Below are 19845 nucleotides of genomic sequence, written 5' to 3'. Positions count from 1 at the left end.
ACCACTAACCCACAAAGACAAGGTCTCATCACTAGCCTCTTTCCTAGTCACTTGTCGCCATCTTCACTTCGAAGCTTGAGACACCAAGGCAAGGGTCTTCGCGTCCCAATACAAGCATCTTATCGCCGCTCCACACCAAGTCAGAGGGTCAATAAGCTTGAGCAATTCTGTCTCAAGGTATAGGTGAGTCACCAAGACTCCAAGGTGCTGGCGTACAACGAGATACAAGGTTAGATCACTCCTTGATCCACTCTCTAGTTAGCAACACCTAGAAACTCTTCTCTCTAGACCTATAAGCACTAATCACTCACTAATCTTGTGGTTAATTACCTTAGATGAACACTTTTAGCACTTTGATGGCTTGGATGCTTCTTAGTTGTATAAGGGCTTTCTAGACTCCAACCTCCTTAAATCACCGAGTGGAGGGGTATTTATAGCCTCAACCCCATGGACTAGTTGTTGCCCCAGTGGCTCATAAAAACTATTTACACCGAATGTTCCAGCGTTAACAATGGTACACTCACTGGAACATCTAGTGTGTAAACCTAGAAAACTAGCTGTTGGAACCCCCACTCAAAACCTCTATAAACACTGGATTGGCTGGTGCATTCTTCTTCTCATCGCCAGACCATCAGGCGTGCATACTACTGCCATTAGAGACACGTCTTGCCTCTATGCATAAAATACTCCAGTGTAAGCCTCTGGTGTTCATTACATAGAACACCGGACCATCCGGTGAGGTGATCTATCTTCAACTATTGAAAACTTCTCTGCAGGAAATACTCCAGTGTAAGCCTCTAGTGTTCACACCTCTTCACACCAGACCATCCGGCGTATGGCTTCTTCTCTTCATTCCTCTGGAAATGCTCCTGCATGTACGATACAATGAGTACCGGACCATCCGGTGAAGTGATCCTCTCCCTCTGTCAGAAATGCTCCGGTAAGCACAATTCCAAAGCACCGGACCATCCGGTGGGGTCTTCTACTTTATAATTGCAATGTTCAATGTTTTGTGTGTTGAACTTGTTTAACACTGTACTATTCGGTGAGGTCAACTATATCTGTACACAAAGCTCTAGCGTGTAAAAATTTGTCCAGTGTTGGACTATCCGGTGAGGTTATTTTCTCTAGGTCTTCTCTAATTCAACAAAACTTTATCCTACCTTTTGTGGCTTCTTCATTCATTGCATCCATAAGACCAACTAAAACATATACTTGACACACATGTTAGTCCCATTGACTATGTTATCATTAACCACCAAAATAACATGCATGCCCTAAAGTAAATACAATCTCCCTAAGGGCATATTTCCTACAACCTCCCCCTTTTTGGTGATTGATGACAACACAACCAAATAAAGTGGTAAATAATAAATGATACCAAATGTAAAGAGCATAACACAACCAAGCATGTTTCCTACAGCGAGGAACCCAACAGCTCAAGGATCAAGGTGGATAAGTACCGCGATCACAGTGCCTCGAGACACACATCCAAAATATTCGGGGGCTCGGCTTCATGATTCATACGAAGCACACTAAATAGCGTCTATGCTACCCCCGAAACAATAAGGGTCACTACTTGTCCACTTAATTTAGTCTGTGTCATTTAGGTTTAAGATGATGGGTCTACATAGCTCGATGGTCGTCTAGAATTCTATCTAAGTTCTAAGTGTAAGTCCTTCAAGTAACTTATCATACTAATAAAGATCATATTGCCTACGAAGTCAATTGATTTTCTTTTTCTACCTTACTTGTCTTTTCGTGCATCGTCATGCCTAACAAATGGGGTAAGTCGCCTCTCGGGTCCTGCATCCTAAACACACACCCAAGAAAGAGAAAAGTTTATCTTGACCTAAAGGCAATATGAGTTCCTTCTACTTTAAAGATATTTTTTACTATCTCAACTGCCCACAAGGAATTTTTGTTTCTGACTAGATAATTGGAGGCTTAATAAGTACTAGGCGCTGGAAACTGAAACAAAGACAACATATTGTGTGTTCCCTGAAAGAAGATTCTAATGAGAAGGGAAGAACCATTGCGTTATGAACTCGGGGTTGCAAAAAGGCTGCTTTTTTGCATTCCACAGGTGACTGGGGGCTACACTCAAGCGGACCAAAGGCTGGTCATAATAAGTGCTCAAGCTACTAATCAACGTGTCCTGAACTAATTGGAGGAAGAATCTATAAAGAGATCACAATATGCTATCAAAAGAGTCCAGCACGAATACTCCCATCAGGCATGGAGAAAAATTTAAGTTCCCAATTTAAACTAACAAAATCTACCAAGTTTTCTTACAAAACTGCAAGTTAAAGGTAAAATAAAAGAAAAGAGACTATGCTGAGGGCAAGAAGTACAACAAGTCAATGAAGACCTTGGCCACTCCGATCACTTCCTCGACCTTGTTGGCTGAAGATTTTCTGACTTGTCCCTAAATCCTTCCAGGATAATGTTGTCATTGAACTCTAGTTTGTGGGTATTCACGGTAGCCACCACATGGACGAGTGTTAGCTCTGCGTTCTGTCGGGACTAGTTCGAGAGGTGCTCGGTGACCGCTTCTTGGACCCTACTGAACACCTTAGTAAGCTTGGTAGCTCAAATAGTGAGCTCGGGAGCATCCTCTCCGTCCATAGCTTCTGTCTGGATTATGACCCTGGGGTATTTCCTGGAGGACGTTGAGCGCCGGGGTAAGCTATTTGTAGGCGGCTAACATTTGGGCCTCTTCATGAGAGACAACTTCTCGGGCTGTGAAAAGTTTTGCATGGCGATATGTTAGGAAGGCAAAGGAGAATATGCAACTTGTTGGGATATTGGAGGTTCACCCTTCATCCGTTGTCCAACACGGTGTCCACCTTCTCCTTCTCTTCTATCACCTGAGAGATAAATAATTATGTTATAGAGTAGTAACACTAGAATCTATGTAACGCATGATAAATATTCTATTATATAAATAATTATGTTACAGAGTAGTAACAGTTTTTTCAATATACTAGAACACATATTTTATGTTCTAATAGATCTCATCTTAGTAATATAGCCTTTAAGAACACTAACAAGATATACTACTAGAATATCTAGTAACACACATTTGTTGATCTACAGTAACACATGCTCATGTTACTACAACTATGTCCTATAACAGTAACACACTCTAAAAAGTAGGTTATATTAAGGGGATCTCACTCGCATCAAGAGGTGTAATTAGATTGGATACATATAGGTATAGCTCATTCTTTATCATATCCTATATTTTTTCTTAGAGTCGAAATCAAACACGGATAATACTAGATAATTATTTCTTCATTATGTATCATATCCTACATTTTTTCTCGGAGTCAGAGTCAGAGCAGATAGTCGGATAGATGTCGGTAAGTCGGATAGATGGAAAATATTCACTTTATTTGCATCCCCACACAACATATTAAACAATATAGGGGTGCAATCAAAATAAGCACACAGAGAGTGATTGGTGAGATGTGAAAATAAGAGCATTTATTATTATTTGTCTACGGATGTGTGATAACCTACCTATGTATTATCAAGCTTTTAAAGTGAAATCACAATAGATTTTCTCGTAACACCTAATATTCAATACTTCGGACAAATACCAATCATCCTGCATCATATTATATATTTTTTTCTTGATCCAGAGTTGAATACAAATAGTTAGAACAATGATACCAGTCATCCCATATTTGACTCGAACCCATTCAAACAGTTAGACGATTGGAAAATATCCATCCTGTTTACACCCCTACCCACATTAGGGTTAACAAATTCATTGGTTACCGCTCAAAATTCACGGTAACCGACCTTACCGCTCCGCTAAAAAATATAAACCGATCGGTTACCGAATTTGAATTAAAAAAATTCAAAAACTAAAAAATAAGAAAATAAAAAATCTTAAAACAAAGTAGATACAATTCTATGAACTTCTGTGAAAACAAATCAAAAATAATATTGTTTGTATCATATTCTATAGGGAGGAATTTAAAAAAAAGAAAAAACTTGAAGCGTGCAGCTCATTTATTAACTCATGTCAAGAAAAATCTTAACATACAAACACAAATTTTTATTATCTAGGGTGTATCTTAAGAGAATATTTAAAATTGGTTTCACTTCAGTTAGAGTTTTATTAATTTCTACATTATTTTTAGAAAGTTCAGAAACATAAAGTGAATATGTTAAGAAACATCACTGTAATTAACTTTTTCATGTCTACCATTATTTTACCTATATAAAGACTAATAAAAGTGGCTTCACTAATTTTGGAGGTGTGATAGGTTAGTTAGGAATTAATCTAGTTACAACACATTTATACAATCCTGCATGTTACAATAACTATTTTATGAGTTCAGGTATTTTTAAAAGACATAAGATCATGTAAGAAGATTAACAAAATTAGTATTATGATTTTTCGATTAGCAAAGAGTAAACTATGCATTTAACTTGGTTTAGCAAATACATTTTTTCACAGAAAATATTTAACTTTTTTATGAGTATAAATACTTTGATCTTGTAGACCATGTTACAAGGAAAATTTTTTTGTTTCACTTGATTTGAGGCTCAAATAAATTAGTTATTGATTTTACAATGTTGAGCTATTTTTTTTTGGTTGAACATCACTGAAAATCGAGAAAACTGCTTGATAAATCGTTAAAACCGAACGGTTAGCGACAAAACCAAACGGTTACCTAAAATACGGAAAATACGCTTGATAATCGGCGAAACCGCTCTGTAGCCGGTGCAAACCGAGCGGTTACCGTTCGGTCTGAATTCTCACCGAATTTTAAATTTGACCGAGTGAATTTTGAGTGAATTCTCACCGAATTTCAAGCAGTTATCACGATAACTACGATTTTTCGATTACCGCCAGATCTCGATTTTCGTGCTCATACGGTTTTGTAAATCTAGACCCGCATCCATGCCCAGGTGCTACACAGCTCTCTCGCAAACACAGCTCGACCTTGGCGGGAAATGAATAGAAATGCGTGTACGATTTACATGTGGGCCAGGTTGTGTGAGCGGCTTAAAATGCACTGTAATTGAGGATAGTGTAATAGCGAGGGTTTATTCGAAATCATTAATCTACCATCCAGTCTATCGAAGAGAAATGGAAATTCCCATCTCTACCCTATTTGTTCCTATTTCTACTTTTACTTCATGCTCCCTACGCTTCTTTCTAGTTCTGGCCCAATTGCAAGATTCGACCGCCATCGTCGTCGATTGGCGACAACGTTGTGCGCCCGGAGTACCGCCGTGCCACTGACAGCGGAGCCCACATGCCACGGACAGGACATCGAATGGACCAGCGACGCAACAATCGTACTAGTCGACAGAGGCCCGGATCCTTCTCGCAGCGCACAACGCATGCCCGCCCGGATCCTTCTCGCAGCGCCTCAACCGGTGAATGAGCGGATGCAGTTGGAGAGCCCCTAGCGCAAGAAAGGCATCGCAACGGACCAAAGAAGGCAGAAGAAAGCTCTCCGCTCCCGTCTTCTGCTCGCGAACGCACATTTCTTTAGCACGAAAGCTCCAAAGCGGCCAACTTGCCTGCCTCAGCTTTTTCAGATGACAGCCCCTCCGTCAATCCGCTAGGACATGCATCGTTTGGGATGCGTCCAATTCGAGCTAGCGGCTAGGAAGCGTTGTTAAGCTGACACTAGGAAACAAACATGAGTCACGGAAGACGGTTAGTCGTTTGACGGGCTTATGTCTGAGAGTTGAAGTAAGACATATGATTTATACTGGTTCAAAGCCGTGAGCACCCTACGTCAAAGTATGCTCTAAAGGTTGCCCTTGTGAATATACTATATTTTGAGAGAATAAGTTCCCCAATGTGAAGGTTATACGGAGTATTTATATGCATATGCATGGCCATATACAAAGAACGATCATGACCCTTATTATCTATTACACTATTTATAGTATTTCTCACATTGATCCTCTGACTTATAGAGAAAAGTTATCCATAAACGGTAGAATAAACTGTAATTCGTGAAAGAATAAATTCAATAATCTACCGTAAAACAATATAGCCATATTGTAGCGTAGTTACTGTTCATAAATTAATATACTGACCTTACTATAACAAAAGAACTACAGCAGATCTGTTCCCTCTACAGTAGCAATACTGTATCATAGGTAAGTCACAGCTACAGTCACGGGTGACTTTTGTCTTCTAAGTCTGAGGATCCAGTGTCACCAGGTAACCATTAGATCAAGGAGATTTATAAGAGCAGTATTATCTTGAAGACCCGCACGGGCCTGCCTTTGCAAGGAGTAGCCTTCAGGACCCTGTCAGGGCACATCAACCAGGACTCTCCTGGAGTTGCAGACTCCTGGCAATTTAACTTTATTTAAATAAAACTATTTAAAGTAAAATTTTGGAGATAGAACCTAACTACAACGGCTATTACAATTACTCCCAGAGAGAATAAACCAGATATTGATGAAAATCCATGTAAAATTAGGCGGATTAGTGGGCCTACGTTGTGCCTATTTTTTTTTCACAGAGTATGATAAAAGAACTGAAAAATTGGGTTTACTATTTTTGGATATCTTAATATTTATTTATATCAATATTTAACACATTCATTTAATTATAAGAGAAACAATAGTACTTTCATACACGCACATAGTTTTAATATGTAGATGACAGTAATACGAACCTAAAAATTTGTTTCATATTTTTTTGAGTTTTGTATATTTTTCTTTGCATTTTAGATTATTTTAGCTAATTTATCAATATAACTGATATTTATTTTGAAAATTTTCTAGAATTTTTTGAAAGTGGAAATTATATTATACATATACATATATTTATAAAAATAATATTATACATATGTATACATATGTATATATATTTATGTACATAGCTTTATTAATTTGATCTTTAGTTGTATTTCGATTCGTAGTTCTGTAATATATGTAATAAATTCCGCGTCGGAGCAGATGGGACGCGAAGAAGCCACCGAAGCGTCGGGCGCAGCCTCGCTCCGACTCTCGTCTGCTTCTTCCCCTTCCAGAACGCTCTCCGCCCCTCCCGCCCCCTGCTTCACTCCACGGCTCCACCACCTTAATCTTGCTCCGTACTGCACGCACCTCCGCTCTCCTCGCTTCCGCATTCCCTCCCAACCGCCGCCGCAGGGACGGGAGCTAGCAGAATGCTCTGCCTCTCGCCGTGCGCGCCGCACCTCCACCACCATCGACCGCTTATGCCAGGCACCGCCGCCAAGAACGCGTGCGGCGTAACGCTGTGCCTCGGTATGCCAAGGATGCCGGAGGAGGGGCGGACGCGGCTGCGGCTGCGGCGGCTGGCCATCCAGGACACCTCGGCGGCGCCGGCCCTGAAGACGCCTGCCCCCGCCCCCGTGCCGGTGCAGGTGCCCGTTCCGGAGCGGCCGATGACGCCGGCGGCCGAGCGGCGCGGGTCGCTGCGGGAGATGCGGCGGGTGTGGTGGGTGTGCGGGGTCGGGTACTGGGTGCAGGGGTTCCGCTGCTTCCCGTGGCTGGCGCTCAACTTCCACCTCGCCCGGGGCATGGGGCTCAGCCCCACCGCGCTGCAGCTAGTGCAGAACGCCGGAAACCTCCCGCTCGTCGCCAAGCCGCTCTTCGGGGTCCTTTCCGACGCCGTCTACATCGGCCGCGCGCACCGCCTCCCATACATTTCCGTCGGAGGTACAAAGCTGATCAGTCGTTCTTCTTCGTTCTAGCGTTCATTTCGTTTATTTTTTCATTGGTGTTCTTGCGGCACGAACAATGTTTGTACTTGTTGATAGTTCTTATTCTGTTATGTGAGTGATGCGTTCTTGTGAACTTGTGTTCATTCCTTTTCTTAATGGGATATAATTTTCTGAATCTCCATCGGTGTTAAAATCTGAATTAACAAGAATAATTGCAATCTCGTTGAGGGACGAAAATAGGAAATATGGCTGCTTTCCTCGTATGTATGTTTATCGTACTTCATAATCCAGTGTTCCCTTGATATGTTCTAAGAAAGTAAGAATTAGCTATGAAAATTGAAAAATTCGGAGCCACTCAAATATTTTTAGAGCGACAACTATTGTACGTCTCTTTCTGGAATTTGAAACGTCCAGGACATTGGAGTTCGATAACTGCAGCCAATTTCTCATTGGAATGCCGCTGTGGCTCTAGCCAGCTGATTATCAGATGGCGATTTGAAGCAATTGCAAGCTACTGCTGTCTTAAGAGACTTCAGTATTTATAGTACATAAACATGGCTTCCGTGTTCGATCGGCAATGGCATCATGCCCAGCGCCTTTACTTGCTGTTGCACCTATTCTAGTAAAAGCTGCGTTTTGCGAAGTGCCATGTGCATCTGGGGGATCGAGAAGTACACTTTCCTGCCTGATGCGTGCTCCGCTTTTGTTGCTAGTCACACATTTCAAGCCCTGCCAAGTTGGTTGATCCCACAGGTTACCCTTATTCTTTGGTGCGTGATGCAATGGCGTGTCCTTTGCTCATATTGCTTGTCGCACAATATGAGCTTTGGTAAATTTCTACTTTCATATTGTTATTCTGTGGTTCCTATGAGAATATGCAGATGGGACTATCTTCAGGACCACTAATAACTGAAAGCTACATACCTTACATTTACCTTGGGTGTCCCATCAACACTACCCAACCCATTTGGAATTTGTACATCAGGATATTGTCCTTGCCATACTATGATATGAGCAGCTTTTTGAGATGCATCTCCTAACACAAAAGATGGCAATCCAAGTGAAATACTGTTATATTCTTTGCCCATATTAACTAGACTTTCTGGACATGTCCGTCATTTATTTGCTGTTCTTGTTTGTGTTTCATTGTCTCGATATCATGATAATTTCAATTTTGCATGCCACTTCAGTTTTTCATTTTTTGCTTCAAGGAACTAATGATTGGTACAATCAAAAAGTGCCAACTATTTCATGTTGCTAATATCAGTGTTAGTCATTCAATGGAAACTATGAAACAATCAGTGGTCCAATGGACTAATTTCTACAATAAAAAAGTGCAAACCCGCTGCTTCAGGAGTTCTCTACCAAGCTAAGATCAGCTTTAATCATTCGATGGCAATTATGACACAAAGAATTATTAAGATAATTAATTTATGATGATTGTGTTTGTCCTGCAGTTTATATTGGTAAACTGAATGATTGTCGAAGCGATATGTTGTTCAACTGACTTCAACTAATGTTGGCTACTTTCAGCATTACTGCAGCTTATTGCTTGGGGAACACTTGCTATCATTCCAGCTACAGGTGACACATTTCCAACACAAATGGCATGCATTCTCATTGGAAATTTGGGAGCATCTGTCACAGAAGTTGTAAGTGATGCTGTTGTCACGGAGTTCAGTAGAACACAGAAGGTTGGTGTACTACAGTCATACGCATTCATAGCCCTAGCTGCAGGATCCCTACTGGGCAACCTGTCTGGTGGTTACGTTCTGCTCAAAACACAGGAACCAAAGATCATGTTCACGGCATTCTCACTCCTCCTTGGCTTCCAACTAGCACTATCCCTAAGTACAAAAGAGACATTGCCAAGCTCTCCACGAAACTCCAGCAGTCGTCTTGTCAGTAGCTCTTTGGCAACCAATCTTCGCAAGCAATTCTCAAACTTGATCACGGCAGTCACCAAGGAGAGGATCTTGTACCCTCTTACATGGATCATGACATCGATTGCTGTTGTGCCTATCCTTTCTGGCACGATGTTCTGCTATCAAACACAGTATCTGAAGCTGGATCCATCGATTATCGGTCTGTCAAAAGTCATGGGACAGCTCATGGTCCTTTCTCTAACTGTCCTCTATAATCGATATCTTAAAAGATTCCCGCTGAGGCGCCTTATTACTGGAGTTCAGATAACGTATGCTTTGGCGGTTCTGTCAGATTTGGTCCTTGTGAAACAAATAAACCTTATGCTAGGGATATCAAATGAGATCCATGTGCTTTGTTTCTCAGCTCTAGCTGAAGCAATCACTCAGTTCAAGGTCCTGCCGTTCTCGGTTCTGTTGTCAAGTCTCTGCCCGCCTGACTGCGAAGGTTCTCTGTTCGCCTTCTTCACATCTGGATTGGTGTTTTCAGCAATACTAAGTGGAGTCTTCGGAGTCGGAATGTCCACTCTAATTGGGGTGTCTTCTGTGGATTACTCAAGCTTGCCTTTTGGTATTTTGCTGCAAAGTTTGGCTGCATTGTTACCATTGGGATGGATATCTTTTATACCTGAAAAATGGACCACCGATGAGAATGTTGTATTGCAGAGATGATGAAGTGATATTTTGCACCTTACAAAACACAAGGCAATATCCTATTACGTAATGGGACCATGTAGAACAGCTGTCACGCGGGCAACACTGAGTGGGCTTATACATGTATAGGTATCCATATTTTTTTCATGAGGTTCTTCTAATTACTGTACAGCTGTAATACAGCATAGCTCTTATGCTTCCGGCTGAATGTCACTAGTCTTCAAATTTTGATGGCTTCACTTGAATGTTTCCAGACCATTGGATTATAAATGGAGGCTCCAGATACAGTCTTCCTCTCCTTAAAGAAAAAAAATTCTAGACTTCACAATCAGCTCCCCCCCCCCCACCCCTCCAAGGTTAACTGATTTACCAGGGATTCATATTCCAGATCACGACTTTTCTTCCTGTTCGTCAACAGACTGAAAGAAATTTGGAATTTCAGTTTTATCATTCTGAATTTTGGATGAAATTTCACAAATTTTGAAATATTGGACTGATTTTTGACCAAAACTGAGTGAAAGTTGACCAAAGTACGACAAAATTCCTCCGAAATACCAGTGCACTACGGCAGGCCAAAACCTGGAAAAGGCAGTAAAACAGAGAAACGCAGAGGCATGAAGATTGCATCAGACTCCAGGACCTTGCAATCATTTTCAGAACTGAAACTTATAACACTAGTAACACCACAAGTCTTTCAGTTCATTCAGACAAGACAGCAACTTCATGATGATACATTCTTACCAAAAATGAAAGTTCAGAAATCAGAAAAGGCAGAGTTCAGAAACTTACAAAAAATGAGGGTGAGCATTTGCTTAGTAACTAGAAATCAGAAAAAGTGGGAGAACATGAAGATTCTTTCTCCCGCCTAGAAGAGTTCAGGCTCTAGCGCCTTATACTGTAATGTGATGATTCAAAAATATAGAAGAGATTTCATTGCAGTGCGGCGTTAGTGTTAGGCCTAATACATTGAAATCCCATAGAATCCAATAGCCTAATGAACATGAATACCTAATCGTATTATGGAATCGTGACTAACCGAATTGAAGATGCCTCTAAGGGCCGTGAAGACCTCGTGCATACTTGTTGCAGGCATGTGTTGTCAGTGTAAGATTATTACCGATGTTGATGTAGATAGTCGATGTCGTCGGGGTGACGTCAGCACTGACGGTGACCGACGGTGGTGATGGCCTTCGACTTCCAGCAGCACATCTAATGATTGAATTAGGGTAGTGACATCACTTAGGCCACACCGTAGGTACCTAACTCCCTTGTTTACTATAGTGTTGTGCAATTGGGACCAAAACCGTTGGGTGGTGTAGCGTTAGGCGCACTCCCGATCAACATGCATGGGTGGGTGGTTAGTCTCCTGAAGACTCGGTCACTTTGACTAGCCGAGATCACTACACCAACATTCTCCTAGTTGATCGAATGACTGACACCATAAGTTTCCACACTCAATAAAGACAACACATCAGGATATAGTGTTACAATAGTTAATAGGATACTGCCGAAACCTCATCATCTATAGTGTACTATTCTATCTTGATAGGATAGTTACTTATACTTATTTGGAAGATGGCTTATATACTTATGGTCCTTCTGTGTAGTTTGTTTTCATTTGTCATTATGTGCACATTAAAAAGGTGAAAAAAAACTTTGTAGATCCAGAATCAAAATTTGAGATCTCAATTTGTCCCAGAAGTATAGACTATCAATAAGTCTTATGCCAAACTAATTTTGGGACAAGCCTTTACTAGAGAATCATTAAGTTGAACATGATGCATAAACTTATATGTTGAACATGATAATTAATTCTTATAAGCTAAACATCAGTAATTTTGATTCTTGATTACATCTTTCACAATGCCATGTGTTTGGCAACACCACTTGACATGTTACTCGAAACGAAATTGCACTCTTGCATCATAAATTTCGGGGATAGAATCTTAATCCAAAAGAAAATTTTCTTATTCTTAAATCACAACAGCCTATTGTGGATTTATTATCTAATAGCTTTATAACATGAAACAAATCAGCTTGCATTATTAATGATGCATTAAAAGATTAGTTAGAGCCATTCCACGATATAGCTCTTCTTGCAAGGGTGAAGATTTGACTTGATATGGATTTTTTAATATCAAAACACCTTGCACAATTGACATCTAAATAACACACAACTTTGTGGTTATGAGAACTCTTATATGTGAGCATGCAATTATTAGTATCCTACGTATAACGTAGAGCTATCTTTAGTAATTTTTCGGTGGTTCAGTCCTGGACCAATATCTGCCAAGTGTCCCAGTTACAAACATTAATTAAGGGCATATAAAAACTTAAGTATACATAATGTTCATGACAGTGATAGCGTAAGAAAAACTTTTATCGCACTCAATAATCGGAGTAAACTCCCTTAATATTGGACCTATCTTGATGAATCTTAATAGTCAAAATATGATAGACATCATCAAGACAATCTTAATACCCAAAAGAGAAAAGAATACGTTGGGTCTTAAATATTAATATTCATATTGCTGACAGTCAACAAGATATCGTCGATATAAACAGCTAAGAGATTAACTTACTGGTTAAACTTACTCCCATTCATCTTAAGATATCTTTATGTGAGGCTTCCATTATTTATAAACTCTTGAATCAACTGGAAGAAAAACTTTTGGAGACGAACGATTGCTAATCTCTCAGACTTTCAGTATTGGAATATAAGACCAGTAGTCCTCAAATAGAGTTTTCCTTGCCTCAGAGCTCCCATTGGAATCAACATTTCTACAAACTCAGTAGTATGGCTTAGACAATAATAATAGCACCCTTTAGTCTGGATGGAAGCTTGTCAATCCCATGCACATAAGTATATTAAGCTCTATATTTTCTCAGAACATATGATGTTGATATTGATTTGTTGGGATACTGACTAAATGTATGCACAGTTGTGCTTAATACTTCCATCCATAAAACTCATTGGCAAACGGGAGTGTTAACATAAGTGTGCAAGTTCACTAGAGGTTGAGACAATACACTAAATAAATTTAGTCATGAGTATGTCTCACATAATGAAGAACTTCTTTCTCAATGAGATGTTTCATTCCTCCCCTTGAAATGTAGTAGAAGCATCAATGCCACAATTTCAATGAACTCTCATAAACATTTCACTCTAAGTGAAGTCAATCGAGTTGGCAACATGCTTAATGCTCCCCAAATTATCCATATCATAAAGTAATACAAGTAAACTTACTACTAATGATAGGAACGTGAACCACATCATTAGAATGGAGGGTTAAAGCATAATTTAGTACCGATGGAAAACTTCCAATAGGTTTAACATTAGCCTCCTATCCATTCTCGGTGACTTTGCTTTAAAATTTTCATATTTCTGAGGTAATATTGGCATCATAAATATAGTCTTTTTATCTTAGTGTCTCGCCAACTTTCTTTATTAACACACACATTCATGGGCACCATCATAGTTCACTTCTTGTCACATCCCAAAACACTAATTACGGGACTAAGCATGCATAATCATCATGGTGGTATGTTTTATGCGATTAGTTATTATTTTGGATATTTCGGGAGTGAAAATTGTATAGTAATAGATAGGAAGACCCTAAATACCTTAGAGAAAAGAAGAAAAGAAAGAAGAAAGAAAAGAGGGGGAAATTAGAACAAAATTCATCAAAAACCCTTCTCGCGGTCTGACCGAGCTCAACCGTGGTCTGACCGCCAGGTGAACAACCACGTAGGCTTGCAATGTGGGCTTCGCATAGTCTGACCGACCCTTCTTGCAGTCTGACTGCCAGCGCACATAGGCTCTCTTAAGTGGTCAATCACCTCTCTCACTCCTTCTCTCCCTCTCATTCACTCTCTTACTCTCTCACTCCAATAAACCCTAGAGACAGAGAGAGAGCCCGAAATCGATGTGTCGATGGCTGGAGATCGGAGAAGAGGACTCCCACAAGCTTTCAGATGACTTCCCCGAATGTCTTCCCCGTTTCCTCCCTATCGGAGGGGTTTCCTCACTATTTCTAACTCCGCAAGTTCATTCACCCTTCAGGTGTCCAATCGGTGAATCGAAACTTTACTAGAGGACTCTGATGCAATACAAAGTTCCTTTATGCCGAGGTAAACAACCCCCTACCATTTTTCCCATCGTTTCCTAGCCCCTAGCCAATTGCTGTTTTGATTGCCGTGAAACCCTGGTGAATATTGGGTCTAGATCTCATTTTTTGGGTTTTATGTGTTCAGACTGTGCATGTCGTCCGAACAATCATAGAATATGTTCCCCTAGTCCTATAGAGTATTTTGGTGCCCTTCATCATTGAAGGTTTCACTGAAGTCCTCACCGGTGACCCCGCGAAGGTGCTACCAGCACGGTCTGGTGGTCTGACCGCCTCTTGGGCTGGTCTGGCTGCTGGTAGGTCGATTCAAAATATTTGAATGTAGGAGTCAGACCGCCGTTAGGACCCATCTGACCATTGGTCGATGGTCTGACCACCACCATGCCTTTGGTATAACCATTAGGGCCCTAAACTCTCTACACGCTCACAGTATGACCGCCAGTTACACGTCGGTCTGACCGCTAGCTCTTTAAGGCTTTGTGCACTTAGGTTATCTCATCCTGTGTTTCAAACTTCAGAACCTTAATCTTTTGGTGGTCTTTTGCAAATATTTTTGAAACACAACGCTCTTTTATTATCCAAGCATGCATCATTTACACATTTTTCCATCATTCATTTGTTTAGGCAATGCGTTCTAGATTTGTTTAGAGAGCGTTGAATCGACGGTACGCGAGTGAAGGCGATACCAATCTACCCAAGTTTTGTGAGCGTTGCACCGAGAGTATCAGTCAAACACCAAAGCAACAAGGAAAGCATCTAAGCATGTTGCACTTTTGTTTGAATTGAATGGAGTCTAAATTGATAAGTTGTCGCTTATGTACCTTTGCATGGTTAGCTAGTCGATGTTGGCTTCATATGGGTATAACCTATATTGAATTGCATTACCTCTACATTGAGTTGTTGATTATAAATATCCTTGTAGCCTTGTTAATGTTATCAATGCCTAACTTAAGAGTTATTCAAAATGCTTAGGTCCCTGATAGAAGTCAAGCGATGGTGCAACATTGTTTGCAAGCTTAGGGCTCACTTATTGTTCACAACGCAATGATAATGATGTGGGTTGTATGAGTTGTGAGTATGAGGCAGGATGTGGGCAGTGCTAGGGTTATCTTCTTCACTAGGAGGAGTTCCTCAATGTAGATCAGGAGAGAAACCAAGATGCCATAAACCGCTTGCATCATTTAAGCATTGTCAGTTGTGGCAATTGGTTCTAGCACTTTCCCTACTAACCATATGTTGATTTAATGGTAAGAAAAGCCGATTACCATACTCTATGCTGACGCTTGCCATGCATCCTTATGACGTGTAAGAGAAAAAAGAAAAGAAGAATCAAGGTGGCAGGGAGCCAGATGTGTCCGAGACACGCTCGGGGTAACCCCGGTGCCATAGGGGCATATGCAAGTGTGTAGTTCTGAGTATGAGAAAGGTTAACATGAGTACCGCCTTGTGTGGGTCTGTGTGGCCACTCAAGCTGAATGGTCCTCGAGTCGTGTGGGTAAAGTTATACCCCTTGCAGGGTGTAAGAACAATTTGAATTGCCATGCTCTTGGTTATGAGCATACTTCTGTCCATTTGTAGTAGTCATAGAGTTACAAATGTTGGATGTGTAGTATGGTTAGAAGGGATGAGTTTGAGATGGTTCGATTTACAATTATGTTCATGAGATGGTTCCATTTACGTTTATATGCAAGTCGAGGGTTATAGAGTAGAAAAGTATATGTGGTTAAGTATAGGTGCTCACACATATGTGTTAAGGTTGTTTACGCATGTGAATTTACTTAACATTGTGGCCTATTCCTTGCTAATGACTGAATGCATAATCCTTGGAGTCGGATTATTTATATGTGCCTATTATGGATTAAATCTTGCGAGTACCTTCGTACTCACGTTGCTCTTTTAGGTTCTACTGGTGAGGAGGAGCTCGTGTTTGGCTACTTCACACCTACCGATGTAGGTGGCAGGAATGAGTAGTGCAACCAACTCGTGTGGCATGCTTTTTGGTGGAGCCTAAGGTACTGTTCACGGTTCAACCCGAGCACGGTTCACCCCGAGCACTCCCGGGTACTGTTCACCGAGCACCCGAGCACTGTTCATCCCGAGTACTCCCGGGTACTGTTCACCCCGAGGACCCGAGCACGGTTCATCCCGGGTACCCCGAGCACTGATCACCCCGGTACCCTGAGCACTGTAGCAGTGGTCGCAGGGCGGTTATCAGGCTTTCCTTGAAGCTGGTAGCTGGTAAAATTCATAGTTAATTCGTACGAACTCCAAACTTCATGAGACCAGTTGCGTTGGCTTCGTTTCGGAATATGAACTACATGTTAAAAATGTTGAAACTCATTAAATACGTTCTGAGAATTTATCTATTGATTAAATGTGTTTCAGCTTAGTTAAAGCACAAATAGTCAATGCCATGTTCAAAAGTCGTGAGACCACTGGGAAAACTCTTATTTTGCATAGTGTGATCTAGGAAAAATATTGTCATGTATTGTGGAACATATTTTTCTTATATGGTCGCATTTCATACATGCTCATTACATTGCACACGTTGCTCTCTATAGTGAACGCCGATCCGTCGATCCCGGAGGCCGTGGGCGATCGTGAGGTGTCCCACCTTTCTGATCCAGGGCAGCAAGGCAAGCATCGTTCATATTGCACCGTGTCTACTTGAAAATTTAATATGTTATCTACGCTTATGTATACATTGCATGTGTCGGGTACCGAGTTGGGTAGAACCTATGCCGATGCATTCTCCCATTTCGGTCACGTGTCATGTGTTATTCCTTGGAGCCTAGTGGTGTCGTCGAGGTCTAATTATAGTTCGCTATGCTTAGTGGTACTTAGGCTTTGCGGTAGAAGTCGACGACGGCGTCCACCGTTGTCGCGAGCCTAGGGCTTATTACTTGTTCACACTTATGGTTGTATTGATGATGAGTCGGTTTGGTGAGTGGTGAGTTGAGACGAGGTGTGGGCGGTGTTAGGGGTGTCATCTGCTCACGAGGAGTCCTCAGGCAGTACGGGGAGGGAACCCGGACACCGTAGACCGCTTGCACCGGTTAAGCACCGACCGTCGGTGTAGTCGGCTTTAGCACATACCTTACTCACCACATGCTGATATAATGGTAGGCGAGCCGATTACCTTCGCAGACGTGGTCATGTGGGCCTCGTCATAGACGGTGTGAGTCCGGTTTGTGTCCGGGCTTTTAGCGGTATTAGTTTGCTCGGGGAGTAGTTCTAATACCGCCGTGCCGAGCTATGGTTGATCCACATGGTTGGGCCTGGTTGGGAAAGGTTGTCACAGGTACCCCCTTGTGTGCATCTTAGCGGGTGGCACAAGCCGTATGGTCCCTGTGTCGTGTGGGTCCAGGAGTATCCCCCTGCAGGGTGTATAATTAGTTCGAACTGCTGCGCTCTCGGTCATGAGCATCGCTATCGCTTATCTCCACCGAGCGACCATGTTTTGGTCGTAGAGTTTCGATGTGGGTTGTGGCATGGTTGGATTGGGTGGTTTGGTCGGTATGTGGTTGGTGGTTTGGTGGGAATGGTTTGCTTTTATACACTTGTTGTTCATATATCTGTTCTGATCAGTTTGTTGGCAGGGTTTGAGTCGGTGGTTGGTTAAGTCAGTTGCTTACACCTAGAGTCTAGGTTGCTTACCGCTTAATGAACTTAAACATGTCTTAATCCTTGCTACAGCTTTAAATGCATGATCCTTGGAGTCGAGAATATATATACTCATACTGTGTAAGACTTGCTAGTACCTTCGTACTAAGGGGTGCTGCCCTTAAGTTGCTTTCAGGTTCGCAGGTTGGCGAGGAAGAGGCTGTGTTCGGCTACTTTGTGCCTGCCGATCAGGGTGGCAGGCAGGAGTAGCACCTTCTACTCCGAACTCCGGCGCTTTTGGTATGGAGCCTAAGGGCATACGGCTCCATACTCTTTTGTTGTATAGGTTTTTCTTCCGCTGCATAGTTGTTGTTGTTTCTCTTTTGTTGTAAATTGTGGAAGCAGTTGCATGTTTAATAATGGTGGTAACCCAGTTTAATTATTTGCTCTCTATTAAACTGTGTTGTGATATTTGAGTTGGAAGGCATGTGTTCCGATCCTGGGCACAAAACACGTGCCGGGACTACCGGAATGGTATTCTGGTTAATCGTCGAGATTGTGATTATGAATAATGATCCTCCTGATGATTAATTAGAATACTATTTGGACGGTTCCTCACAGCTTGGTATCAGAGCCTGGTTTAATTTAGTAGCCTAAACATAATTAGTGCGTTGTTTAGTAAGTCGATAACTTCACCTAAACAACCCATAATTTATGTTTATGCCTCTTCATGTTTAATATGTATTAAACTGCTATCGTTTATGCCCCTAAGTTAAAATGCGTATTATGAGTGACGTTTATATGTCTTATACCACATTGTTTTGCTTTCGACCCTGCATTGATTCTTGTTGAGCATTACATCTTCGGCTTTGCGTCGTCGGAAGGTAAGGTATGACGCTCCGTGGCGGTTAATCACCGAGGGCTCAGCCGGATGCGAGGCAGGGGCCCGGCATGTTCCGTACGGTGATCCGTACGGGAAGTGAATACGCTAGCAATAGCGTATGAACATCCACCATGCGATGGGAGACATGGTCGTCTACTCGTGTGGCATTTACACGAGATGTCCCGTAGGGTCTACGGGAAGTGAATACGTCGTTGTCGACGTATGGATTGTCGCTTGTACAGCATGTGGTACAAGGGCCGTTCGCGCTCTTACTCTTTCTAGCGTGAAGGGTACGTTCTGGATGTTATAAACTGCCTGTGATTTGGATGCTTGCAGGTGCGGTTCTTATTTTGAGAAAGAAGCGATAGCTAGGTTCGAGCATGCATCATTTCATGGCATTCATGCATGCATTCATGTTTATACATGTATTACGGGATTCTAACAATATATCCGGTGAATGCATTGTGCTGAGTCGGAATTTGACGTTTCCCCTTTTAGTTTTACATTTCAGAATGGTTGTCACTCGGCGTGGTGGGGAGGTTCCGGAGGGTTCCGGTCAGAACAACCCTCCTCCATCGCCGACCATGGCGGATGTGCTCATGCAAATCGAGCAGAACCGCCAAGCGAATCACGCTCTCCTCCAGACGAACCAAGCGCTCCTGGAGGCTCTCGTGCGCAACGCGGCTCCTCATGGAGGAGGTAGGGCCGTGCGCCGAGACGACTTCTCGGACTTTTTGCGGACTCAGCCGCCGGTCTTCTCGCGAGCTGAGGATCCTCTCGATGCTGATCACTGGCTCCGGACGATCGAGCAGAAGCTCGCCCTTCTTCGTTGTGAGGATCACGAGAAGGCGCTCTTCGCTGCCCATCAGCTTCAGGGCCCGGCGGGTGCGTGGTGGTCTGGCTTTCTGGCCATGCACTACCGCCGACGAGGTTCAGGAGGGTGACACCGTCCTAATGGGTACGTTGGATATGAG

The 19845-nt window shown here is 42.1% G+C and overlaps 1 protein-coding gene across 1 annotated transcript; it reads left to right on the top strand.

Moving 5' to 3' along the window:
- Positions 1 to 6959: 6959 nt before the first annotated feature.
- Positions 6960 to 10545, top strand: LOC133891643 (probable folate-biopterin transporter 9, chloroplastic). The gene is made up of 2 exons (XM_062332376.1): positions 6960 to 7677; positions 9216 to 10545. The coding sequence occupies exons 1-2, from the start codon at positions 7164 to 7166 to the stop codon at positions 10274 to 10276; spliced, it is 1575 nt and encodes a 524-aa protein (XP_062188360.1). The 5' UTR covers positions 6960 to 7163; the 3' UTR covers positions 10277 to 10545.
- The last annotated feature ends 9300 nt before the right edge of the window (positions 10546 to 19845 follow it).

The sequence above is a fragment of the Phragmites australis genome, chromosome 14, assembly GCF_958298935.1.
Source record: "Phragmites australis chromosome 14, lpPhrAust1.1, whole genome shotgun sequence".
Classification (NCBI taxonomy): domain Eukaryota; kingdom Viridiplantae; phylum Streptophyta; class Magnoliopsida; order Poales; family Poaceae; genus Phragmites; species Phragmites australis.
Note: the sequence above shows the minus strand (reverse complement) of the source record. Positions and strands in the feature narration are given on the sequence as shown.

Bases quoted from the DNA above. Each gene is read 5' to 3' on its own strand.
- LOC133891643 (XM_062332376.1), top strand. From the start codon at position 7,164: ATGCTCTGCCTCTCGCCGTGCGCGCCGCACCTCCACCACCATCGACCG. The intron at 7,678-9,215 runs GTACAAAGCTGA...GGCTACTTTCAG, and splicing joins CCCATACATTTCCGTCGGAG to CATTACTGCAGCTTATTGCT.